Consider the following 27143-nt stretch of genomic DNA (forward strand, 5'->3'; position numbering starts at 1 on the left):
TATTTTTACAGTCATAGCTTTAAAGTTTATTTCATCCTACTTTAACTTTTTGATACTTTAGTTGATGTTTTCTTGCAAGTTTCTGATACTTTTTGACACCTTTTATCCAGTTAAGAGTGATTGGTTTGACACATTTGACAGCAAATTAGTTATCCCACTTCAGCTTCCCTCCTCCACCATCATGTGCAGTAGCAAAAGTTGTTTTAGCTCCTCTCTGTATAAATGGAACCCACCATCCCTGTTTTCCACATCGAGTCTCCACAAGATCTCCATTTGAGGCCCAGGTGGTCAATTTCTACCAGCTTCTAGAACAGAAAACTCCCTTCGCAGGCCCAAGGTGTGATTATGTGAAATGAGAGGCTTCAAAGTGGGCATCACTCCCTGGAGAGACATGAATTATTCCCATGTCTTCATCTTAAGTCCACCCTTCTTCCCACAGCACAACAACTTCAGGATCAGCAGCCCTGCCTTAAACTCTCTCCTCACTCATGATACATTTTCAGTTACAGTTGACAAAATCTCTCCAACAAGCCGTCCTTGGGTGCAGTTTATCGGCTCGAAGGCAAGAGAAGTGAGATTCTTGAGAGTCATTACCTCCCCCCTCATTCCTCCCAAATACACTTGAGCTGGCACGGAAACACTCTGCCCTCATCCCGCTCCTCCTTCTCATCATGGCGAATGATACAGACATACACACACAAACAGCGGAGTCGCGCTTTCTCATTTGTGCTTTGTTTCCTTTGTCGCATCATTTGTGCTGAGGGTGCTGTAAAAGTGGGCTAAGTAGTGTGTCTAAGGTATGAGCGAGCGTCGTTTCCCTTTTCTCTACTCCATCAGGCTCAAGCAGCCCAGCGGGGGAGAATGGGGGTGGGGGGAGGTTAGGATGGTGGGGCACTCATTTACTTTATAGAATATTACTTTCTCTCCTTCTTGCCGTTACCATGGCAGCTGCTATAAAAAGAATTTCTTCTCATCGCCATTATTTGATTCCCCCCCACACACACAAGCTCAGGAAGATCCCTTATTGATTTTCATTGCTCACATATTTTTAGTGCAGAGAAAAGAAAGTAACATTCCATGAACTGCTAAACAAAACAGAATGGGGGTCTTCCAATGGATGCGTTTGTGCCACATAGCTTGAGATGTTATGTAAAGCTTAAGATCCATGTAGCAATCAGGACTGATCCATCCATCATTGTCTGAAGTCACATGGGCAACAGGTGGTGGAGGAATACTAAGGTATCGCTCTCCCAAGCAACACTCACCAGCTATTTCTGTGGGATCCCAAGGCACTCCCAGGCCAAAAGGGGCATATAGTCTTTTCAGCAGGTTCTGCATCTGCCCAGGGGCTTCACCTGTTGGAATACAAACAGAAAACGTCAAAGATCAAACCCCAAAACCTCCTCAGCTGACTCGAGCCGAGGACCGGCCACTCTACTTCAATCTCGGCATTAGATGAACTCATTCTGGTTTCTTGGCATTCTGCTTACTGCTCCAATGCATGCTGAAAGTCATGCATGTCTTGAAGATCCAGACATAAATAAATCATCTGTAAACCATTAGGATGTGAGCCTGAGGTTCCCAGACCAGACCGCCTTTTCAACTAATACATCTTGAGATCCTACCCATGAAAACCACAAACAACATAAGCCATATGTGGCAGATCAGGCTGAGTCCAACACCTCATTGAATAAGCGCAACTTCAAGTAAAAGGAACAAGACATTCTTTTTACTTTGGATTCATACAGCCAATATTATCAACCCGGGGTCCCATGCTCTTGCAGCAGTTCCCACAAAATTATCTCAGGGGACACATTTGTAAGCTGTCTCCAGATCTATAAAACACATGCAAACTAAACAACCAAACTTACGTGACCCCTTTCAGAAATGAACTCAAGGTTTCATAATCTGGAGGCACCTCCATTGTACTTCCATGGGTACAGTAAATTTTGGACTAAAAATTCAGGCTGATGCATCAATCAAAACTACCTAAATAATCTTTTATCAGCTGTTTTCAAAAGTGTGAAGCGAAGGACGTATTGTTCTCTGTGTATTTGTTTTGCAGGCTTGTCAGGGAACATCTCGGAGAGCAGGAAGTGGCAATTTCCTTGACTATTGAGTCTTTGGAGGAGGAGGATTTAGGAAATTATTCCTGTCATGTGGAAAATAGTCACGGGCATATCAACGCCACCGTTCAGATCTTCAGGCGGGGTAAGAACTACTGGCTATTTCCCATTTCAAATTAAAAAAACTAATATTTTTTAATTCCCCAAACAATTCTGCTTTTTTTGCTCACAGTCTCACTGTACCAGATATTTTGCATCAGCTCTCTTTAAGCTAAATCATAAATAAAATAATCAAAGTCAAAATAATCAAAGGCGGCTGCATCATTCCATCAAACATTTTCTCCTTTTTTTCCCCATTAGTTTGCGTATATTTACCCAAACTTCATGATTGCATTTGGTACTGTCTTATCTTCTGTGTTTGCACCAGCAGCTTTGTAGCTATTTTGGCTCTCTTGCATGACTTGTCTGAAGCTGTTTTCATGCTCTAGCTGTCGCCCCACAAGAGAGGTAATTTGATGGCTGTTTAAACAGCAAATTGGTCTGCAGCTTTTCCCAACAGGCCAATACATCCAGCATACAATTACATTTTAAGTCTTTATACGTCTGTTTCCCCGCTTTAATCTCTTTCTCTGTGATCATCCTTTGTAGATGGCCCAGTTTCCTTTGAGTGGTCTTTGCGGACCGCAGACGACTTCATTTAACTCTCTTTGTGAAAGGAGAGGGATGCAAAGTCACGCTTTCTCTGTCTCTCTCATCCAGATCTTGATGTTCATTTCATGTTTTTTTGTTTTTTTCTCTCAAAGAGCATATCACTTACAAGCCCTGGGGCAGGTCTAACGACACTGGAGATACTTTGTATCTCTAAAGGATTTGATGGCGAGTATCGGTCAGTGGGACTTAAACAACTCCAGGAGAGAAGATAATTGGTGGTAATCAGCTAGATGCATTACAATTATGGGAAAAGACAAGGGAATGTATATTTGAACATAGCTTGTCACAGTATTGTGCAAATATTTGGAAAATCTAATCTATAAGTTTTAGGAAAGTTATGCCATGGGGGGGGGAAATGCATTCTATGAAAAAAAGGCAAATATTTATCTCAAAACATCAGGATGTAGCTCAAAGAAAACTGCTGTTTGTGTAATATCTATTTTATCATTTTAAAAGCAGTAGTTTTAAAAAGGTACATAAACTCTTGCTCTTATAAAGTACTGCCTGTTTCCAGAAACACCTGGTCAAAATCTGAGTCTGCTGAACTCATCATAGGAAATACTTCAGTCCAAAACTCCTACTAAACAATAAAATATAACATTGTTGTAATGATGTGCTGAAAGCGGAGTGTTAAAAAGAGAAGGATCTTCTTAAAGAGACAGAGGCCAATTTCAAAGCATCAAATTGCAAAGTCAAATTTCTTTTTTAGGTCATGTTTATACATTTTTATACGATAACATACTTACTTGACTGCTTTATAAAATGGCTCTCTGTGCCTTGAAAATACATAACAATGGACCTTTAAAACAACTTTGTGACAAATAAATGGGAACCCACATTTATTTTGCCACCACTGAAAGTGAGCAAAATGGTAAGCTTGCCGTTGGAGAATTTCCCTAAAAAGGTGCCTTATTAGAGTCACTGAGTCTCTGTTACAATTAGATGTTTTCTACATGCAAACTTATTGTTTGGGTGGCAAACTAGAAAAAGCAATTCTCTGTCCAACATGACAAGCATTTGGATCTTGCTAAAACTATTGGGACTTTAAGTGGAACTCTACTCTTCAGTCAGCTCAGACTAAACACTTCATGTGGATCTGGCATGAAACAAACAATAAATTATTGGCAAAGGACCCCACACCTTACGCCATTGAGTTTGGTAAAGATAAATATTTGATACTTTTTTCTTATCTAAAATCCTTGCAACATGACCTTGGTGAAAGTGTTAAAATAAAAGGAATTTTTCATATAAGAATCTGTAAATCTCTTAGTAAACTGAAAATATATAAAATAAATAGCAGATTGATGATCCAAAACATATGCCCAAAGCAACATGGAAATGGTTTATCACGTACAAAATCAACCATCTGTTATTTTTGTGTCAGTCCCACAAATGTATCCTACAGAACACCTGTGGGTTGTACATGTTATCAACAGCAGTGGTTTAATAAATCTGGCAGTAGACATTTGTGTAGCAAAAACATTTGCTCATTCCCTTGCTGTAGAAATGAAGAAAACATAAATGTGTGTTTCATTTCCAATTTATCAGTGACATTTTGCTACAGCAATATTGGATGAATGTATTTTAAGGGTGCCAATAAGTGATTGATGCATGAAATTAACTGGTAAGACCTCGCCTACCATGTTTTTACTAATTTTAAGACTGACAGAATTGTAAAATATAATGTATCTCAAATTAAAACATAAAATAATACATGTATTTAAATTCTTGAAATAATATTGTTCAGATAAACATTAGATTTAGATCATTTTAAACAAAACGCGAATGCCTAACTGAGGGTAGACAAGATTTAACATAAGATTTCTTTGCTTCGCAATGTTTCTATTGCAGCACGAGAAGATGTGTGTTTTTGCTCTGTCTGATAAAATAGAGAGCATTGCAGCTGCCATGGCAGCCACGCATTGTTAAAGCCCACAGTGTGACAGAGATAAAAGGTGAACGTGTTCTAGCTGAGCCAACCAGGTAAATGCTGCTTTAATACACATCATAACTCATCCCCAAGCCAGGTCTCGGGGGAGACATGGAGGCGATAATAGAGAAGAGAAATGAACTGAAAAGGGAAGGAAAAACGGCAGCAAACGCAGATGGAGAGGCGACTGACGGCAAGATGAGTAATCTGAAACCCGTTGTTTTGAAAATGCCGCCATCCATGTCCAGAATTGTTACAGTCCCACTATGGATGACAGCGAGAGTGCAGAGCTGTGTCATTGCTGAGCTATGAAAAAGAAATGAAGCCCATTTCTCATTAGATTCCCCCCCCCCTTCATGTCTCCTTACAATGTGCTCTCTCATTTTTCTCAAACTCGTTATGAGCCCTCTGTCTTTGAAGATTGATTCTACTTTGTTCTGAGTTGAGCTCCGAAACTTCTGCAGATGGTCCGGCTTTTTTGGCAAATGTAAATGTGCCGTCTGACTGCCTCAATTCCCCGACTTCAACAGTTCAATACTGAACAAAAAGGGAGACGGGCCCCAGGTCCAATTTGGTGCAAAGACAATACGCTAACACGCAAAACTGTGAAAGGAGCTGAAGCTGCGATTGTGTCAGCAGTTTTTCTCATATTTTCGGTCTGTGTTTCTTGTCCTCAGCAGAGCTCATGTACACAGTGGAGCTGGCAGGAGGGCTGGGAGCAATTCTGCTGCTTCTCATCTTCCTCATCTCCCTGCACAAATGCTACAAGATTGAGCTGATGCTTTTCTATAGGAGGCACTTCGGCAGCGAGGATGTGGATGGAGGTAAGGACAACCCTGCTCATCTGAATAAACAAAACATCTAGCTTCTACTATCAAGATTTCCCTACATATATATATATATATATATATATATATATATATATATATATATATATATATATATATATATACAGTTGTGTTTGACCTGAACCAACTCCACAGCAGATTTAAAATCCTTCCTCTACTTTTTCCTAAGTGGCCAGGGACTACTGCTACCATGGCTCCATTGGGGGAAGACGGGAAGGATTTTCAATTTGTTGCCCATTTAAAAATAGATCAGTCTCAATATGTCAGGGAAGGATGCTCGTGCTGCACCAACGAAGGCCATGTAGCAGCACATGGGGACTGGACAGGCTAGAAACAACCTCCCTGAGTGACAAATAGGAGCCAAAACTAGCCTGAAATTGTGGAGCAGCAGCTTGTTTTCTTTGCACAACATAGTTAACTTTTCCTTCAGCTAAAGAGTTGTCTGTTTATGTCCCAGTATCTCTCTGTGTGTCCTTAAAAATTCTGGAAACAAGAAACTCACAGTTTTTCTTTCCCCTCCACATACATGAATTATCTATTACACGCAGTTTTGTTGACTCAAACTTCTACATGATTAAGTCACACTGTCAGGCACAGCTGATACAAGCGGTTTTGATTCCTCCAGCTTTCCTCGGTGGTTAATTTGAGACGTCTGTTGCTAATTTGAAGGCAGGGTTTGATGTTCGGATCCAATTGAGCGCGGGTCTGGCCCTTTCCAGGGAGTCTCAAAGCTGCGCCTGCTTCTCCAAAGAGTTTTTGAAAAAGCCCCTCTTCTCTTTTTTGGCTGTCCCACATTCACGTTCTACAGAGAATAATGACTAGCACTCACTGAACATGTCACCACCACTGTGCTTCTTTTATTCTATTTTCTGCCTTTTCAGTTCTTCTCACTGTCTTCTGAGAAATCATTTTGAGGTGTGTAGCAGTGCATTGCTTGAGTCTTGATTTGGTCGTGTTTATATCTAACCCATTTTTTTTTCCTTTTCTTTTTTTTTTTTCCGAAGCGCACTTCATGGCCTAATGGATGTGACGCCACTGGGAATCAGTGTTTGTACTCCGTTGTTTACGACGAGCCCTTCTGTTCCAAATAAAACTGCTGAGCAGAAAATAGTTAGGTGTTATTTTGGAGAAGTGTTGCTCCAGTTCAAAATCCACTTACAGAAACAGACTTAGTCCAGTGTGAGGAGACTTGACTGTACAATCAGAAAGTTTTAACCTCGCACGCTTCAGGCCGACTCTTGATAGTTAAAATTAGGATCACAAACCAGCAAATCCGTTGTGATTAAATGAATAACTTTTATTTAGAAAATGAAATGTTTGCAGCTCATCCTGAGAGGACACGTTGCTGGAAGAGATATTGTATCTCAATGGAATATTCCTGGTTAAATAAAATAAAGTTGTTTACTGACATTTTGACCACAGCTTTAAAGCAGAGTCCCACCTAAAATAGTGAAAAATAAAATTGAAATCCCCCTTTGTGTGTTTTCACAGATTTTATAATTTGATAAACATCGTTTTAGTGATTTTCTCTTCAATATGGAGCTAATCAAATTCAGATTTGCCAGTCTAGGTATTTTACCCAGCACTAATTCACAGCAAATAAGACGCTTTATAAGAGAAACAGCTCTAAATTATATACAGACATATAGAATCAACTTCATCTAATCATGCAAGAAAATTCAGTTATATGCGCTCTGATTTGGTTAAAGTTAAATTAAATGCCAATGTAGACACAGTGTTGTCAAGACATCATTTTATATGGTGACAACAACAGCAGAAACTTAGTAATATATCTTGAAAAATGCTATGTTTGTATTCATAAGTGTTATGAGTTTTTTTGATCAGATGCAGGTGGATAAAAAAATAATTTAGCATATTTTGTCTAACTCCTCCTGGCAATGAAACCGATTAAGAAGATGTTACTTTCAATTTGCTATTGCAAATAAAAAATTAAATAGCTCAGAATTTGTTGATACATTATTTCTACGCTTACGCAAAAATGTATGCAAAATAAGGTCAATGCTCCATCTAATGTCATTACAATTATTTTACCAACTAAAATTTTCCAAGTATAATACAGCAAACAAAAACTTCTTTACCATCAAATTCGACACCAAGATTCACATCATCATCAAAAAAAAAACACATTTTGTGCATACATACAGCAACCTCCGCTCCACTTTTCACATATCTTTGAAAGTATTAATGTTGCAGACAACATTACGATTCACAGTAAGAGCTGGAAACAGGTGCAGGGGAGGCTTAAGAGATGGAGGTGTGCACTGAAGTGAAGAGGAATTAAAGTCTGCAGAAGGATGGAAGATTATAATATTCTGGGCAAGAAAGGTGGAAAGAAGCTGCAAGATGTAGGGATTAAATACTCGGGTTCAATCCTCCAAAGCAACAGACACGAGAGGCGTAAAAGAGATGAGTGTGTGGGCTGCTTGTGATGGAATAATATCTGCAAGTGAAATGAAGGGTTTACAACTTGGTATTGGATCTGCTATGATGTACAATTTAGAGACAAAATTAATATACAAGGGTGACATCTCAAAACTGACAGACTGGACGGCAAGTCAGAAAAGTGGGGAAAGGAGAGTCTATTCTGGAAGGAGAAGGGAAAAACTACAGTGGCGTTTTATGGATGGTGAGAGAAAAGAAGACGGCTGATGTTTGATGGAAAGTGGTGATTAAGATAAAATGAGATGAGTCAGATGATTATATCCTCTAAAGATTTGCGACACTGATTAAACATTGAAGTAAATACAAGAAAAAGGCCATTTTTGCAGCTTTTCTACAGCCTGATTAGTTAAATATTAGGAATTTGATTGAAAAGTTGGCTTTGATTTGAAAGTTTGCACCAAGTTACAGGTCATTAGTATTTCCATATGAAAGTTTTACATTGTCAGTTTAACAACAACATCTTTTCTAAGAATTAGCATAAGAACATATTCATACCAAATAGGATGCAAATACCAGCTGCTTAGATGAGGACTTTGTAAGTGACCTGTTCCAATTTTATTCCTGGCATAATTTATTTCTTTTCATAGTTTCTGATAGATGCAGGAAAAAAGACAATACCTCCATATTTGTGAGTCAAAATCAAGAAGATCTTTTATTTCGCTCTGTAGAAATATAAGCTCTGCAGGTTTGGCCCATTTTAATGTGAGACTTCAATGAAATGAGCCGAAGCACTCAAACACTGAGAAAGAAAATGTTGATAATTTAAACTGTTCTAAAGGTCATACATTTTTTAATAAATACATTCCCTCCAAATGTCTGCACGTTTCCACTGAATGTTTGTGAATGTCTTAAATGACTCCAACCGTCAGCTGTCTACTCCACATTTTTCACAAATCGCTGGTCTGTTTCTCTCTCTTTTTCAGAGAACAAAGACTATGATGCATATCTTTCATACACCAAAGTGGACCCTGACCAGTGGAGTCAGGAGACCAGGGAGGAGGAGCGCTTCGCCTTGGAAATACTACCCGATGTGCTGGAAAAACATTACGGCTACAAGCTCTTCATCCCTGATCGAGACCTCATTCCAACAGGCAGTAAGCGCTCTGACTGTGTGTGTGCTCACATGTTGACAGTGGGGTGAAAGCTTGCAATAGCGTGTGCAGAGCATTTGCTTTTGCAAATGATGTTGTTGTTTAGCACATTGCTTTGCGCTTTGTCTTGGTCTATACTTGTTGGTTTGTGCTTGTCTTCAGTGTTCTTCACTGTCCCATGTTGTGTGCTGCCAAGACAAATTTAAACTAAGCTCTCACAATTGCACCACTTAGCCATAACATTATGACCACTCAACATTTAAAGCTACCATTTCCATTTGAGCAGAACCTCTAAAAATGTGCAGATATATGACAATATTCTGCTAAGAAGACCCATATTGTGCAAATGTGGTGGATCCAATGTGGAATCCACCAATCCAGCACATTTGGATTGGTGGATGTGGACTGGAGGACTGACTTTTTTTATTCTTGGCTGGTCTTTCATTCTTCATTTCCTTCTCCTGACATTTCAATTCATATTAGCTTCAAGTAGACAATAATAGTTTACTCTGGGTCACAAAAACCACTGGTCTTTAAGAATCAGATGCTCTCTGCTCAGTCTGTAGGTTGCGCAAATATCCATAAATATCCATCAACATGGGCAGGTTTTCTCCTAATAACACACATAATATCTGAGTTAAAGAAAAAAAATCATTCCGACTCTCGTTGTGAATTAAATGGAGTTGCAACGTTTGGCTAGCAGGTTAATATTTATTAATTCAGGTCCTGTTAAGTCTTTAAGCCTACACTGTCAACTTTGATCAGTTGTGACCTTTTCACTACTTGATAGATTTTCCTTTGTTGTTCCTTTTTAAGTAAATCTTTACCACTGCAGACTACATCTCATATTTTTTCCTAAACAGTGTTGATGAAGTTTCCAATATACACTCTTCTAACACTTCTACTTACAGGTCAAAAATCTATTTTTTTTTTTTTTTTTGCTTCCATGCTTATCCTGCCCACAGCCAGATGCTTCTGCAATAAAATAATCAGTTTTAGCTGTTCAGTGGTCAGAAGATTATGGCTAACCTCAGTTAATTGTAGAGTATTATTTCAAATATCCAAAATATTCAGTTCGAAACTGTCCGCAAGAATCTTTTTTCTTGCATCGTATCAAATCTCTTTGGACTGAAGCAGAAGATCACAGCTCTCCTCCTTGGCTCTTCCCTAACTGGCTACTACTGAAGGGGGAATACAGTATGCAGTGAGCACTGGATGCTGACATATTGAGCAAATTCATCGTCCCCTTTGGTTTCCATCCATGCAGCAGTAAATCCATGAAAATTCTGTGTGAACATATTCTCATGCGCGCTAACTCGTGCCTGCTTAGCAGTCCGTTTGTGCCAGTGGTACACAGTGTGCTCCACTTTGTAGCGATGCTGCGTGTTTGTACTGTAGGCATCATGTGGAACAGATGAAACGCAAACACGTCCTACTTGGTCCAGAAAGAATTAAACATCAGTGGGAAATGTGGGAAGGCTCTGAGCCACGCCGACCGAGCCGCCTCTATCCTTTAATCAAAAGAAATTGCCGCCAGTATCAGTGCCAAGCAGAATCACTGCAGATGAATGTCCAATCAGGGGAAACATGCTATGTGATTAATTATATGTGAAGTAGAAAGATGAGCGTGAGGAAGCGCTGCTTACCTTTACAGCGGTGTTTAGCAGTGTTGTGTGTCTGTGTCTGCATTGTGTACTGCCTGTGACCTGAATGTTAAAATGTCTATGTTTAGGTCTCACCAATGAGCATTACCAGGATGACACACGACTTTTTGGAGGTACTCACCCTCAATCTTTTCCTCTTGCATTTAGCTGTTTTCATTTACCTGCACCTTTGGATGCTGCAACGCAATGTTAGACATTAATGCTAAATATAACACACCTGAAAAGGCTCATGTAATACATAATATAATATTCTATATTGAGTCAGTAAAATATGTATTCTCCATATACTCTATAGCAGGGGTGTCAAACTCCAGTCCTCAAGGGCCGGTGTCCTGCAACTCTTAGATGTCTCCCTGGTCCAACACACCTGAATCCAACAGCTGAATCTCCTCCTAAGTGCAGTCAAGTTCTCCAGAGTCCTGTTAACGACCTCATTATTTGACTCAGGTGTGTTGAAGTAGAGATGCATCTAAAAGTTGCAGGACACCGGCCCTCGAGGACCAGGAGTGCCCACCCCTGCTCCATATACTCTATAGCAGGGGTGTCAAACTCCAGTCCTCAAGGGCCGGTGTCCTGCAACCTTTAGATGTGCCTCTGCTGCACCACACCTGAATAGAATAATTAGGTCATTAGCAAGGCTCTGGAGAACTGGAGGAGGTAATTAAACCATTTCATTCCAGTGTTTTGTACCTGTGGCACATCTAAAAACTGCAGGACAGCGGCCCTTAAGGACTGGAGTTTGACACCTGTGCTCTATAGCCATGGTCAGTAATGGTTTCATGTGTTTTGTCCTTTTCGAGTCAACTGATGGTACTTGCTACGGAAAGGTTCATTTATTTCAGTAACTCAGTTAAAAAAGGAAACTCATATGTTATATAGATTTACGACATAGAGTGATATAACTGAGGAAAACCCAAAATTAATTTTTTCAAAAGAGCAGAATAGTATATGAAATCAAAACAAAGGCTGATTTTAAAACAGCCATGTGACGACCGTGTTAACATGTTAAGTTTTCCAGCAGATGGTCACTGACACCCTTCACAAGGAGGCAAAGCCAAAAATTGCTGAACAAGCTCGATTTTTAAACAGGAAAGTTGATTGGGGGAAAAAAGCGTGCACAAACAACAGGGAAAACTCCAGCTTTCAGTGGATTATGAAGCAAAGCAAGGCTTTAGGGGAGAATCACATGTATGTGATCTGCAGCTGGACTCAGAGCTTTAAGAAAGAAAGCACACAGATGTATCGCGGACGCTACAGCATTCCTCGTGGAGAGGCGCTCCTGAACCAGAACAGCAGAGTCATTTTACCTGAACTAAATAGAAAAAGAACTGGGCTGTTGCATGTCATTTGTAAATCAAGACCCCAGGGTCTGGAGGAAGAGTGGAGAGGATCAGAACCCAAGTTGCTTATAGGTCCACAGCTGCTGGTGATTTGTGGAACTATGTCCTTTGTCAGAGCAGCCATCTGTTAGGCAATTTTAGAGCACCTTGTGCCTTCCCTCTGCTGACAAGCTTTATGGGAGAAGGTGATTTTATTTTCCAGCAGGACTTGGCACCTGCCCACACTGCCAAAAGTACCAATACTTGGTTTTATTACCATAGCTCTGTGCTTGATTGGCCGACAAATTTTCCTGACCTGAACCGAGTGAAGAATCTGTCAAATACTGTCGAGAGGAAGGTGAGAGAGGAGCTGCTCTTACAGGCACGTGGGCAGAAACTGAATTTTAAGTTTTATTAGCTGTGAAATGCAATCATTAAATAAAACTACATTAAAAACCACATTTAAGACAGAACACTAATAAATAGTACTATATGAGTTTTACTTGATGAATTGAATTACTGAAAAAAATTAACTTTTGTTTATATTCTGATTAATGGAGATGCACTTGTTACAAATCAAAATCCAAAAATCAGTCCATCCTCAATTTGTTTCAAATAAAAGACATAAATTATCTCATTTGCATCAGTATTCAGCTCTGAACCTTCTGCATCTCACGTCTTCTACAGCTCAATTAAAGCTCACATAAGCCAAGCTGAGTATAGCACACATAACTAGATGGAAGTTAAGTTTTTAAAACAAACTCTTGCAGCTAAATGAGATTCTGAGAGTGAAAACTAAGCCATTAGACGGAGAGAAGTTCCATTAGACTCGGAAGACGGAATTATGTCCAAGACAAAATCTTTAAGAAGGATAACATCATTTAAAATGCCCGAAAGCTTCACTCTTGGTAACATAAAAGACCTTTAGAAACGGCCAAGGGCTCTTCTACATTTGTCTGACCAGTCAAAGTGAGCAGACAGGGGTGATGGGCCTCGTTCAGGCCATTAACCAACGAGCCAAACTTTGGAAAAGAGAAATGAAGGAGAAGTGTAGTGAAAGAACAAGCTTTACTGCAGAACTTTTGTGCAGTTCTCAGCGAAGCATGTGATCAGCTAATTAGAAAACCTAAACGGAAAACATTTACAAAAAAGAGAAAGGAAATAATCTGTCAGTTTTTAATGAGTTGTGAATGAAATATTTGACACCATCCCTGCTGACAAGCATGTTGGAGGTGTTGGGATATTTTTCAGCAGCGACATCTGAGAGAGGAGTCAGAAGTTACACAGGAAAGTGGAACAACCTTCACTAAAACTCAACTGAAGTCCTGCACAGACCTAGTTGAAATCTAAATCTATAAATATTACAGGTATTTCTTGTCAGACCTGAAGTTTTCATGTGCTTACTCTCTGCATCTAATGTGCCTGAGTCTAAACATTTCTGCCAAGAAAACTAAAATAAACTTTGAGAGAAAATGTCTTAATTTTGAGAGATCATTCCTTAAAGACTGAAAGCATCTACTGCTTCTTAGAGTCTTTAACCAAGTTCTGATAGAAAGGGATGGATTCTTCCCCTTATTCACGTTTACATACACTCATTTCGGTTTCAACTGAAACAGATTTTCAGGGTGGAGTTAATTTACATTTAGCGACAGTATGAAGTGCAAACTTTTGATTATTTTAGATTTTCTTTTCTTCTTGTCCACACAGGGTCAACGTTATACAGACACGCTCAAATATACACACGAACCCATATCAATAAATATCCAAAAATCCTTAGACTTTTGAAGCATCTAGTGGCACATTAACTGCATATTTTTGTTACCTTTAAAAGCTCTGATATGAATCTCAATGATTGTTTTATGTGCTGTTCTTGGGCACAGGCCTGATTTTTAATTGTGTTCTGCTCATTTTCAAATGGTTTGCAGTCTGAGCCATCCAAACTACTTTATTCATTTCAAAACCAGTGTTGATGGATGTTTTGGATGATTGTCCTGCGTCCAGTCGTGCCCAAGTCTGAACCATCTTACCTGTTGGTTTGTGTGTGGATGTAGTTGCTCTTCTTCCTGATGCCATCTGCTTTTCCAGTCTCTGTTTCTGATTTCTTTGATAAAGCAGGCTTACATTAGGGTTTTCAAATAATGTGTCCAAAGCCCATGCCTCATCCTGAATTAAATGCTATGGGCTTTATATGCCTAAAAACTCAGTCTGTGCCAGAAAACCAACCAGGTAATATAAACTACCAGTTCTATCAAGAAGATTGATCAAAAGTTCAACCACAATTGTGCTATATGCTCATTAATAGTTTCAAAAAGTGAGTGATCAGGGTTAAATTTGAAAAGTTTCATTAACCAAATATAAGTGGAGGTGTTTTTATATATTTGAGCCAGTCTGTTTAAGCCTTTGTGGATGAGATAAAAACTTAACTTATGCACCATAAGTAGTTTAATAGATGCAGAAAATCTTTTTGAAAAAATGTTTTGTAGATTCATGTGTGTTTGTTTCAGTCTAATAGTCCAGTTATTTTCATGTCTTAATGACAGTTTTGAGTAAAAATTAAATTAGACTGAACAGGCAAAAAAAGGTCAGCTGTCATCGTCTTGTCTTTGTGTATGTTCACCCACCACTAAGTTCTGTGGTTCTGGACTCTAGATTGGAAAGAATGAACTCTTAAAGCATCTTTTCTTTCTTTGAAATTTCTGTTCTCATTTGCCTTTCCCTCTTGTTTCATGCAGCGTACATAGAGGACGTTGCGCGTTGCGTAGACCAGAGCAAGCGCCTCATTATAGTTATGACACCCAACTACGTGGTGCGGCGAGGTTGGAGCATCTTCGAGCTAGAGACCCGACTGCGCAACATGCTGGTGAGTGGCGAGATCAAAGTCATCCTGATCGAGTGCGCCGAGCTGCGCGGCATCATGAACTACCAGGAAGTGGAGGCCCTCAAACACACCATCAAAACCCTCACCGTCATCAAGTGGCGGGGCCCCAAAAGCAACAAGCTCAACTCAAAGTTCTGGAAGCAGCTGCAGTACGAGATGCCCTTCAGGCGCACAGAGCCCATGCTCACGCACGAGCCGGCGCTGGACGTCAGTGAGCAGGGTCCCTTCGGGGAGCTGCAGACCGTCTCAGCCATCTCCATGGCGGCGGCCACTTCCACGGCCATGGCCACCGCCCATCCAGAGCTGCGCTCCTCGTTCCACAACACCTACCACACCACCATGAGGCAGAAACACTACTACCGCACCTACGAGTATGACATACCCCCGGGGGGTACCCTACCAGCTCTCTCGACTCTGGGGAACCAGCACACCTACTGCAACATCCCGTTAACACTGCTGAATGGGCAAAGGCCTCCGGGGAAGAGCCGAGAGCACAGCCTGGAAGAGGCTCACGCCAACAACGCCATGCTCCCGCTGCTGCCAAGAGAAACCAGCATCTCCAGTGTCATCTGGTAGTGATGAGCGGTCTCGACATCGGCTTCGGGAAGACCAAGGTCAGGGTCGGAGATGACGAGAACCAAAAGGAGAAGTTGGATCTGGAAATGGATCTGTTCAGGTCCAGGCATCACCACTGATGGAAAACACAGGTGTGGGGACGGTTTCCCCTGTCTTTGAAGAGGACCAGTCTCTTCTAATGAGCGATTTTATTTTCTATGTGGAAATGAAGAAAACATTTAAAATAAAACTTTTCTTTTTTTCTAAATGGACAAATAAAGTGCAGGAACTCCGCTTTAAGGAAGACAAACACAATTCCAACATCTTCACAAAAAGAAATGTGCATACATACAAACAAAAGGAAAACAGGGTCTGTACATATATTTGCATTTTATTAGTAGCATCGGTGTTTTCCTGTTTTGTTATTTAGTCTGTTTAATTCAACCATGTCTGTTGCCTTCTCTACTGTAGGACTTTGCTTTAAAAATGTTACACAAAGTTGTATATTTTTTATTCTTTTCAGTTTTTTTTTTATCTTACTTTTAACACGCTTGATTGGAAAGCCAGTATGTCATGTACTTGCGCTGTTGTGTTCTTTCTATTTGTTTTATCTTGTTTGTTTGTTTTAAATCATTCTGTAGTTTAAGCAAACTTTTTTTATGAAAGAAAAAAATACTTTTTGGAAGACCTGGACATCTTCAGGAGATGTGAAGTGCTGAAACCCGTTTTCGTTTGCCTGTACAAGGTGTATCTATTTTAAAACAGAACTCCTTTGGGAAAAAAAAAATCATAGAATATGCAAAAAGACTGAAGAGCTGGCTAAAAACATCCGGCCGCGTGGGGCACAGATGAGAGAAGTGGTTGGAGAGAAGCACCGGTCCCCTCCAATCAGACCGACAGACTGGCAGATCTCTTTCTGATGCTTCGTTTTTTGTTTTTATTTTGTTTTTTTTTTTTGTTTTTTTCTATCGAAACAAACAGCCTGGCTGTTTTAGACTGATAGAGATATGCCTCACCTTAAAAAGAAAATCTGTAGATTATTTAAAAAAAAAAAAATTCTATTTTTATAACAGAAAAGAGTTTGCTTGAGAGGTCATACTTATTTGCATTTCATCTTTCATATAGAAAGGGGATCGATGTCTCTGCGTTCTGTTGGTTTTGTACTCTTGTGAAAGTGGTTTCTGATTCGCTGAGAGACGAGGCCGGTTTTTGAATCCCACCTGACGGATACACCCTCTACTACTTCAGGTTCTAAAGAAACGGAAAAATACATTTCCAAATGTTTTCGTTTTTGATGCATCATTTTATTGCCATCTTGAAAATTCAGGTTTATTTGGTTCATAGAGATAGTTCACGATTTAATGAGAGAAAAGAAACCAGGTGTGTTTTGAAAGACTTTTTAAATATATTTGAAGGTGTGATTTTTAAGTATGCATAGCAAATAGATATGTATTCTATATATAATATAGATATTTATATAAATATATAAACACAATTTTCACTTGGAAAGAAATGTCTATCTTTATAGAAACACAATCATTATCAGTTGCCCTTACTTTCTCACTGCACATTAAAAGCATTGATTTCCTTTGAATGGTTTCCTTTTGTGTTCAGCTTTAGCTAATTGTTGCCAATAATTCATAACACCTATAATACCCCATTTTCAAACCTTACAGACAGAGTAAATGTTTTTCCTATAACTTGCATTTACTTGCTGTGAGCGTAACTGCATTTAAATCAGTGAGGCTGCAGGAAAATGTACCACATGGATTTATCATTTCACGTCTGTGCCTTCAACTGATCGTTTGGTGATTAACACATACAACTCAATATACAAACAAAACATAAGGTTTATACATGTGAGGCAAGAACAACAAAGGCTTTTTTTTCAAAACTGCAACTTATAGAAAAACAAAATGGTCTCTGTAGCAGCTCCCCAGCACTTGAATTAATCAGCCAGTCTCGACTGGTGAATTTAGCGGGTTTTTTATTTTTCTTTGATTCAGATCCACCATGAGCACCTCAATCACCTCAGTCACCGTGAAAACTAAAACATATACAAATATTAGAATACAAACATAAACTTACACAAACAACAAAACAAAACGTACCTCGCTGCTTTCACTGGGGAACACTAAGTGTTGATTTCTTTATGCCAATCAACTTGACAGTTCAAGTCATTGATTGACACAATGATTCTACCAGCCTATATAGGGCCTGCCCTCATTACCTACGGCAGCCCGTGAGGTACATACAAAAACCCAAAACATTACAAAGTGTAAATACTATTAAAACAAAAATGCTAATCAAAACAGACAAACACCCATAAACAATCTGCGACAAAAAATTCACTTTGAATAATTTACAATAAATACTCTACAAATATAAATTATTTGAGCAATTCATTTTAAATAGTTCACTATCCGTTATAGTCTCTATGCTGATACTTTTCTAAGCTATGATGAGATGTTTTAAAATCAGGGATATAATGACCAGAACCATCTGATATTTAGTTATTCTTGAGTAATTATAAATAAAATACTTTATTGTGAGAGACTGTATTTGCTGTTGCTCCCTGTCTTTGTGTGTTATGTGACATGTTCTCTGCTGTGGAGGAAGGAGAGATGTTCAAAGAGCAGCCAAAACACCAGTCACATAAAGTAAATTCTTTAAGAAACATTTATGGAGCAGAAAAACACTAGTTTTTACACTATTAATTGTAACTGCACTAAGACATGCTACAAGCTAAATTATTACAGAATCGTCACAACATGCTAACATTACCGTAGCTCCAAGAAAATGTCAACAAAAGTCTTAAAAAAATGTTCAATGTTATTTTCACACAATTCCCTGAAACCAAACAAAATAATTTTACAAGGCAAATTATCAACATTGGATAAAAACAGAGTAAAAGCATTAGCTTTGCATTAAGCTAACTGAAAACGGCTGTCACCAGAGGAAAGGCAGGAGCTTAATGGAGTCAGATGTATTTAGAAGCAAATGATAAAACTACAGACATGTGGCTTTATCACATGTTTGTGACAATGTTTATAGAACATTGTAATAGCTTTTCTTAACTCTGTTGACGCAACGTATTAAGAGTGTCCTGCAAAAACTCCTTTTGGGACAAAATATCTTTCACTATCGAGACAAATTGGAGATACTAAAGCATCCTATACTTCAGCAGTGAGTGGTTTAAGTGAGACAAGAACACAATTTTAATCTGAACCATGTAATGCTGATGAAATCTAGTGGATTATTTTACTGCACCTTTGTGGAGTTGTAACGGAGCCGTGACTTGAATTTTTATCGATTTAAAAAAAGTAAATCCTGATCTGGAAATCCCTCATAAAACATAATTTAATTGTATCTCTCTGAACTAGTTTTTGATCTGCTCTAAAGCAGTTTGGGTCAAGGCCACTGCAATGCCTGACCTGCTTTTCTGACGGGTTTGAATCGTATTTTTTTCCTATTTGTGCTATTTGTTCCCTGACAAGACAAAATCCCTTTCATATAAAAGACCTGTAAATAATGTCAGGAGATCTAAAATATGTTGCTGTAAATAGCACATTTACAGACCTACCAGTCAGAGCAAAAACGGATAAAACTTCAAAGGCTATTTTGACATCAGAAGTAGAAATTATATTGCTGTAAAAGGAAAGAAATGAGATGGAAAACTATATATGACATAAGAGGATGATTAATGATGACAACAAAAAATTGCAGCAGAAATACAGTACCGAAAACAACAAATGAGCACTATGTTCCTAAGGAGATATTAGATTATGAAAAGTAGGTATGACTGACTGTAACAAAACTGTGCCATGAATATATCCAGGAAACAGTCGTGCAAATCCAAACTGTTCCAAAAAACAGGCATCTGTGTCTCAAAAGTACATAAATGGCAATCAGGAGGGTGAGTTGAATTCCCTCTTACCTTGGATGCATATTGTCCTTGCGCAATACATCGAACCATAGGCTGCATGCTTATTCTGTGCATCAGTGTATGGATGTTTTTGTGCTTGAGTGTGTGAATGGGTGATTGTAACTCAGTGTAAAAGCTATTTGAGTGGTTGGAAAAATTAGAAAAATGGTATGTAAATGCAGTCCATTTACCCAGACAAGGACAAAATTAAATTTCAGTGTTTAAGAATGAAAGCACTAATACATTTCAGACAAGGGCAAACATTAACAATTACAAAAGGCTGTGTTAAATGACCAAAGAGAAGCAAAAAGTGCAGCAGGAAAGTTTCCAAATGACCACAAAAGACTCAAAATGAGGAAAGAAACATCATTACTACAGTCTTATTTTAAATTACAATAGATTGTTAAAATACAAAGCACACCAACTGCAGTCCCAATCCCAAAAGTTTGCATTTTGTCATCTGTTAAAAGACAAGAGTCATTATATATTAGAGGCAGAAAATTTTACATTTCTGAAACATTTTCTAAACAAAAATAAACCACAATCTGTCTTTGTCTGAAAGTACTTTTATATTACTGTACATGTCACTAGTTTAAACAAAAAGAAATTACCCCTCTAAAACACAATGACTAAATATCGGTGATTTTGTTGTCTACAAAAGCAGAGCATGATTTCCTATTATTGTAGAACATACTTTTGGATGTTAGAAAACAACTTGCAATCACACGGTTTGAGATGCACGACCAAAATGAAGCAGATCTTACTGTATCTACCAGAATACTGCCAATATTTTTTATTTTCAAAGCTGTTTTTTGTCACTGTGGAGATACAGAAAGAGATTGGACTTGCCATAGAGCACTTTTAAATCTCTGGGTAGGGTGCTGGTTATTTAAGTTGCCAATGTACTCTCTTCTACACAACATTATCATAGATTTCTCTTCACTGGACAAATCATCAAATAAATCACCTTATGACCTCAAAACTGGAGACATTACTATCACAAATTTTGCTTTGGGTGGGCATTGTGTTTGGCATAAACACTGACTCAAATAGCAAGCTTGAAAAATAAACAGCACTTTCCCTTTGATCATTTTTATATTTATATGTCAAGTATTAATGACTGAACCTTGGGAGGTTTTGAAATTATCACATAACGATGACAAAATCCCAAAAAGGTTGGAAACGGGGTGAAGGTTTTGTTTATTTCCTGTTGTGTGTTGGTACCTTTAAATATCCATTACCCTCTCACCGCAGCTTTAGTGTCCAAACACAAAGAGGAAATGTGCTGATGGAAGAGAGATTTTGTCTTTAAGGTCTAATTCGAAACATTATGGCGTTGGCTAACAGCTGATGAGTAAGTGCTGCCAAACACTGCCATCTCCTGGGAGTAAACACTAACTACAAGCGTTTGTATTTGAAAGCTCAAAAAGGAGCTGAGAACAGATTCACTGATATCTGGCAACCCCAGGAGAAAACAGAAAGAAAAAATAACTGGGTCAGAGGGAAAAAAAAGAGGAAAACGGAAAACAGGGTAAAATACACAGAGAAGGAAACTGGGTTGAAGGCAGAGTTTGTCAGTTAAAGCAAGACTGAGCAGTGGAAATGCACAAACAAATCTGTCGTGCTAAAAATCTAGAATTAACCATTTTTATAGATATAGAAGGTCTGCACACATGCAAATATTGTCAAGAGCAAGACAGGGTGGTGGCTGTTGCCAGTTCGCCGCTTCCTGCCAGACATCTGGAGCTTTATTAGCCGTCACAGGATTAATAGACTCTTTATTACCTAGAGCAATTAAGGAGTTAATTGCTGATAAAATAGGACCCATTGAGAACGAACATGCAAAGAAGATAGATATGAACAAGAACATAATCAAAGCAAAGCAGACGGCGGCATATGTGCAAATGTCTGTGTGTGTCTGACTGTGTGTAGTGTGTTGCCAGTTTATGAATCTCTTGATTTTTTTTCCCTCTCCATCTCTGTTAATCTGCAATGCCTTGTAAGACCACCAGGAGGTACGTGAGAGTTATTCGCATGAACTTCAAACAGAACTTAAATCCCAGTTTATCACTGACATCACCTTCCTTCCTTTGAAGGTTGCATTCAGTTTTGATTGAGCGCACGCCTCTGTGAGAAGGAATAAAACACACACACACACACACACAAGGACAAAGCTCCTGCAGTTCTGATGGATGCTTAGAAAACTGGACTGCAGTCGCGAACGTCTGTTTGGAGAGCAGCAGAAACATAAAGACAAAATGCAGCCATGGCAGGCGATTATATTTTTTATGTTGTTAAAACAACTATTTTGTTAAACCTGGAAGTTTCTGTAGCAAAACAAAAATCAGTAAATGTCCCTTGTAATAGGTTTCTGCCTGAAACGCCTTCAGATGTATGATTGTTCAGAGATAAGTATATGGTAGATTTCCTAAGTTTACATACTCCTGCTAAACTAGCTGCCATGCAAAAAAATATGACATTGACAGATAATTTCACATTTTTCATCTCTAAAAACACAACACAATCCAACCAAGCAAACAAATATCTGCTGGGGAAAATGTAAAATAAGGATGCAATAATCTTGTTGCATAAGTGTGCAAAACCTTTAAGCCAAGACTTTGTTCAAACTACTTTTAATTCAATTCTTCTTGATTTCTCATCTGCCATCAAACACCGTGAATCTAAGTAATAACAAAGATCAGTCACCTTTTCCAATTAAATTTTCATTGTGTCTGATTATTTGCATCTTTGAGCCATTGCCTCAATTTCCAGAAAAGTTGCAAAGGATCAAAAATGATCGTACTGTAAAAAGATATCAGTCAGGAGCAAAGAACAAAACAATCTCCAGGATGTTATTCATACATATGAAATGAACAGAGATTTAACGCTATTCACATTATAAGAGCTCAATGTTATGTTCAAAATGTGGAAAAAGTCTGAACTTATTAAAATTCTACCCCAGTACTCGAAAATGAAAACTGGCCCTGTCATGTTGATGGATCTGTCCATATACATTAGATATTATACTTGCCTATAAAAATTCAACAGTAGTTTTAACTTGTGTCAAAATAGGTTAATTATAAAACCACTTTAGATTGCACACTTTTAGATATGTATGTGCATATATATATACACAAACAGATACACCGCAAGACGAAACGCATACATGCAGTCCAACAAACACTTGCTAAGTTCTTGATTGCTGCTATTGAGCTGAAACCGATGGAAATGATTTCTCTCTTGAGGTGAACCTGGAGAGACGACGCTATTTTATGGTTTGTTCGTTCTCTGGCCTAGATATTAAAAAAAATCTTCTTTATCTTTGTGTCGACCGCAGAAGGTGCCTGACATCTGTCTGTTCTTTGCTCTACTTCCCGTTTCTTTCTCTTTATTTAGTTGCTGTAGCAGAAGGAGCGAGACGAGAATTGCTCAAACGTCTGATCTGAAGAGTCTGTGCTTCTCTTTCCACTTTCTTCAATGGAATACTCTAAGATTAATACAACTCAAATGAACTATTATGTGTTAAAATGAAAAAAAATATTTTTATTTAAACAAATTTAATGTCTCACTTTATTCACTGGGAGAGGCAAAGCAATAATACTCTACTGTAAGAAAACAGATAAAGTCAGAAAGATTGGTATATATTTATTTTCTTTTTACATTTGATGCTTCATTTTAGTAAATCATAACTTTTATTAGATTTGCTTTTTTTTTTCTTTTAGGTTGAACACTGTAAAAATCCTTGTCCTTTGAGAAGATTTTGAAGGTATACCATACCTAGTTTTCTCTATCTAAATAAAAACCATGACACAAATAACAAAACAGATACTCCCTAAAACATACAGTCGTACAAATGTACGACACCCATTAAATATTCAGTTCTTTAATAAAAAAATCTTCATGTATAAATGTCTTGATTTTCTCAATCTTGTTTTTGAAGCCTGGGGAATCAGGACTTTCCATTTTTTCTTAATTCTCAGCAAATCTATGGTGGACTTACTTGTATGTTTTGGATCATTGTTTTGTGGAGGGGTCCACTTATCCTTCAACTTCAGTTTCTCAAGTATCCTCTGATGTATGGTAGCCTTAATGGTAGAGGCTGCAATCATGATGATGTCTTATGAAACATTTGCAAACCATCTCCTCGATGAGTCAAAGTTGGTATGAAGTTCCCTTCTTCTAATGCTCTATTTAGTTTATGAGGAAAATCTTCTTTGCTCTGTAATCTGGATAACTAAAGACTAGACTCATCTGTCCAAAGAAAAACAAATTTCCACAAGTGCTGGTGCTTCAACATTTTCACCAATCAGGGTGTGCGTATGGGAACCGAAATGCACGTGGTGCTCTTTTGCCCTCTGGTGGACTTACTTGACATTTCACCGAAAATGTTTTCTAGTAGTCCACAGCCCAGCTGATCAGCTGATGGGACAGTGGCATGTCTTCATCAGTCTCTGCAGTGACCTGAAGCTGACATGAAACATTGTGACTCTGATTGTTCAGTGTGATGTCATACAAACCTATCATCTTATGTTATCTCCTGCATAAGAAAGCACACTTTCTCCAGCTGAAAGTGTCAGTCTTGAGAGACCAGAAAGTCACACACACAAGGTAATGTGGTAATGTTTTTTATTATTATTTTAGAAAAATAGTTTTTTATATATAAAAACAAATAAGTTATTAATTCCAGCAGCTGCTTTAAGTTTCCTTTGTAATGACATTTCTCCGCATCAACATTCTCTGTCGCTATCATTCTCACATGCACACACACACACATAGACACACACACACGTGTTCTTACTTGACACAGGTCAGTTATCACAGTCCTTCAGTTGTTATGCATTGTTACCAGTCCATATCTGCTTCACCAACCACACAATACAAGTTCAGAGCATCTCTTTTTTTCTTTTTTTTTTTAGTCTGGATTCATCCTTGTTCTGTGACCTACTTTCCGTAGAACATCTCCATGAGAACCTCCTCGATGTTCACCGCCCCGATTACGGGTCTGAAGAAGAGCTGTGCCACCACCAGCGGGCTGATGGCCCGCAGCATGGACAGGGCGATGAGCAGCTTGGCAAAGCGCATCGAGTCGTCGCGGTGGATCATCCGGACGTGCTCGTTGAGAGCCTGGTGCGCCTCCCGGCGCAGCGCCTGGATGTAGTGGAGGCAGCGCAGACCTTCCAGATCTGAGAGAAGAAGAGAGAAAAGTTTAGTTTTCAAACGCAGACCACTCCGGGTTAATCTCATCAGTGTTTCGATCGACCGAATCAGCTTTCTTATACTATTACAGTCGTTTTTGCAGATTTTATTCCATGCAAACTGATTAAAAGCTCCGATTTACCTGGATTAAAGAGCACAGCTCCCTTGAGATACGCGTACTCCTTCGTGCTGATATCCACGCTCCAGCACTTCTTCAGGAAGGCTTTGATCGCCTCGATGTCCACCACGGACACCCCGACTGCCACCCTGGTCTGACCGGCCAGGATCTCGCTCTGCCGGTCCGGCACACCTGTGAGGATGCGCTGCAGCATGCTGGGCTCCACGGTCTCCGTCGTCTCAAAGTCCACCCGATCCTGCGCAAGCCCCAGCACCAGCAGCGGGGCCCAGCCGCTCCGAATCAGCATCAGCTGGTCGTCCTCCGGCAACTCGCGGAAGCAGGGGACGTTTTTCACAAAACGCAGCGTCTTCACCAGCACCGCCGACGCGGCTTTGCACGTCACCTGCGGGGAGCGCAGCACGCCCCGGCGGCGTGTGGATCCGCAGGAGCATGCCTGCTGCCGGAGCTCCTGCAGCGAACCCGGCCCGGAGGAGGAAGAGGAAGAGGAGGAGGAGCCCTTGAGGAGTAGATGCTGCAGGGTTTGATGTTGGGAATGCTGCTGTTGGTGTTGTTGTGGCTCCTCGGCGGTCACAAGGCTATCGCTCTTCAGAATGCTGTAGAGAATGCTGCTGTTGTTTCGGGCGCTGGCACTCCGACAGCGACAGCCCTCCAGCGTGGCCATGACCGCTGGCCGCTCTACATGGGCCGGAGCTGCCTCTTTGAAGCGCCGGGGGTCAGTGACAGAGGTAACTGATTCCTTACCCCCTGATAGCCCCGAGTGAAGGGCAGCCTGTTTATATTAGCTCCCGTCTGTCCCCGCACTTTGAGAGATTGTTCAGAGTTGCTGCATATTTCCACCTCCACCGGCTTATGCACCTCCTCTCTCTCCACCTCCCCCCCCTCTCTCTCTTTCTCTCTCTCTTTTTCTCTCTCTCTACAGCTTTCACAGATACAGCCTAGTCAGGAATAGGGCTGGGAGGGGGGAGCAAAAATAAAAACCATTTGATTTTTTGTGAAAAAAAATAAATTAATTACTGTTTACAAATTTAATTGCACCTCTCTGCTCAACAAAGGTCAAGGAAAGAAAAGTTCACGAAACACAAAATGTGACCTCAAAGTTTCGGCCTTTCTGTCACAACTTATCTTTCATTTTGAAAGACCAAACTTTGATAACATTGTTTGAACATTTTTCAGTTAAATTGAGGATGAAAGAAAGATTGAGAAAGATAATGTGTGTGTGTGTGTGGGGGGGGGGGGGGGGGGGTCCATATATTCATTTTCTTTCATTCATCTTTAATTCCTCCTGTTATCTGTTAACTTTAATTTTTAATCTGGAGTGACTATGTATCTGCTATGCTTACGTGCATAGTAAATATGCTTTCCTTCACAAATATAGCATTTATTTTCAATCACTTGTGCCGACTATCGTAGTGTTTTAAATAAATAAAATTGAAATAAGTTCATAAAATCAGCTAAGCTAGTGGAAATAATAATATAATCAATTGGATAAGGTCTAGAGTTCATTTTCAGAACCAGAGGGTGAGGAAGTAATGCCCTCATTAAAGCCATTTCAGTGTTTATGTCCTGAAGCGTAAATAACAGTGTCCATGATTGTGCAACGAAAGACAACAAAAGATTGTAAGTTTGCAAGAAACAGAAACACTGCTGCTGCTGTTATGTTTTTTTGGTTAATGCTTCGTTGGGTTGCATCTTAGAGGCTTTACCTGTTAGACATTTTGTAAATGATTGCAAGCATCATCTGACTTAGAAGGGATATTAATTGAGTTTCAAATCGCTTCCAGTGTGACATGATCAAAAGTTATAGGTACATTGCTGTAAAAGTTGCAATCTTATTACAGTTGCAGTTGTTTATCCATAAGTTGAAACATGTATTTAATTTGACCGAAATTGGTTATGTTTATTTGTATAGACAGAATACTCCATCCGAAAAAAAAACTTTTCAATAGTTGATCAATATTATAAATGTATTATTACTATCAATTAGTCAAAAATGTAATTTTGACAACTGGAACTTCTTTCCTTTCTCACTGACATAAAATCTAATTTCCAAAATGTTTGGTGTGACTTTGCTCATCTTTATATATATATATATATATATAATTACTTTTTCTCTTTCAGGTTTAGTCATTAATTATTTGTATTTTATGGAGCGTGTGCATGAAGCTATAACAACCCTCCTTACATTTCATTGTTGTTTATCATCGTAATACAAATTTATGCACGCATTTATGAGAATCATCTGCAGAGGTAAATATGTCCACCTGGTTTCTAAACTTGTTAAGCGTCACTGTTGTCATTCTTTCTGTGTGTTTACTAGTTGGCATGGTTGGTAGGGAAAGCGGTTCTAACTTTGAGAGG

General features: G+C 39.1%; 2 protein-coding genes across 6 annotated transcripts in view; one reads left to right on the forward strand and one right to left on the reverse strand.

Moving 5' to 3' along the window:
* Positions 1-17113, forward strand: part of LOC102218350 (interleukin-1 receptor accessory protein-like 1-B) — a 204946-nt gene extending 187833 nt beyond the window's left edge. For 2 of the 5 annotated variants that reach the window (XM_023336434.1, XM_023336435.1), the window contains 5 exons: positions 2066-2211; positions 5385-5531; positions 8942-9112; positions 10842-10886; positions 14825-17113. In XM_023336434.1, the coding sequence (XP_023192202.1) occupies positions 2066-2211; positions 5385-5531; positions 8942-9112; positions 10842-10886; positions 14825-15546 (1231 nt within the window). In that variant the 3' untranslated portion in view covers positions 15547-17113. The remainder of the gene's footprint in view (positions 1-2065; positions 2212-5384; positions 5532-8941; positions 9113-10841; positions 10887-14824) is intronic. The other 3 variants (XM_023336436.1, XM_023336437.1, XM_023336438.1) reach the window with 3 other exon arrangements.
* A 6933-nt stretch (positions 17114-24046) lies between these two features.
* LOC102224557 (nuclear receptor subfamily 0 group B member 1-like) lies at positions 24047-25980 on the reverse strand. Its single transcript, XM_005798040.2, has 2 exons — positions 24789-25980; positions 24047-24633 (listed from the first exon to the last, which is right to left on the reverse strand). The coding sequence occupies exons 1-2, from the start codon at positions 25444-25446 to the stop codon at positions 24392-24394; spliced, it is 900 nt and encodes a 299-aa protein (XP_005798097.1). The 5' UTR covers positions 25447-25980; the 3' UTR covers positions 24047-24391.
* Between the last annotated feature and the right edge of the window lie 1163 nt (positions 25981-27143).

This window comes from Xiphophorus maculatus, chromosome 7 (genome assembly GCF_002775205.1).
Source record: "Xiphophorus maculatus strain JP 163 A chromosome 7, X_maculatus-5.0-male, whole genome shotgun sequence".
Taxonomy (NCBI): domain Eukaryota; kingdom Metazoa; phylum Chordata; class Actinopteri; order Cyprinodontiformes; family Poeciliidae; genus Xiphophorus; species Xiphophorus maculatus.

Bases quoted from the DNA above. Each gene is read 5' to 3' on its own strand.
- LOC102224557 (XM_005798040.2), bottom strand. From the start codon at position 25,446: ATGGCCACGCTGGAGGGCTGTCGCTGTCGGAGTGCCAGCGCCCGAAAC. The intron at 24,634-24,788 runs GTAAATCGGAGC...TTCTTCTCTCAG, and splicing joins AGCTGTGCTCTTTAATCCAG to ATCTGGAAGGTCTGCGCTGC.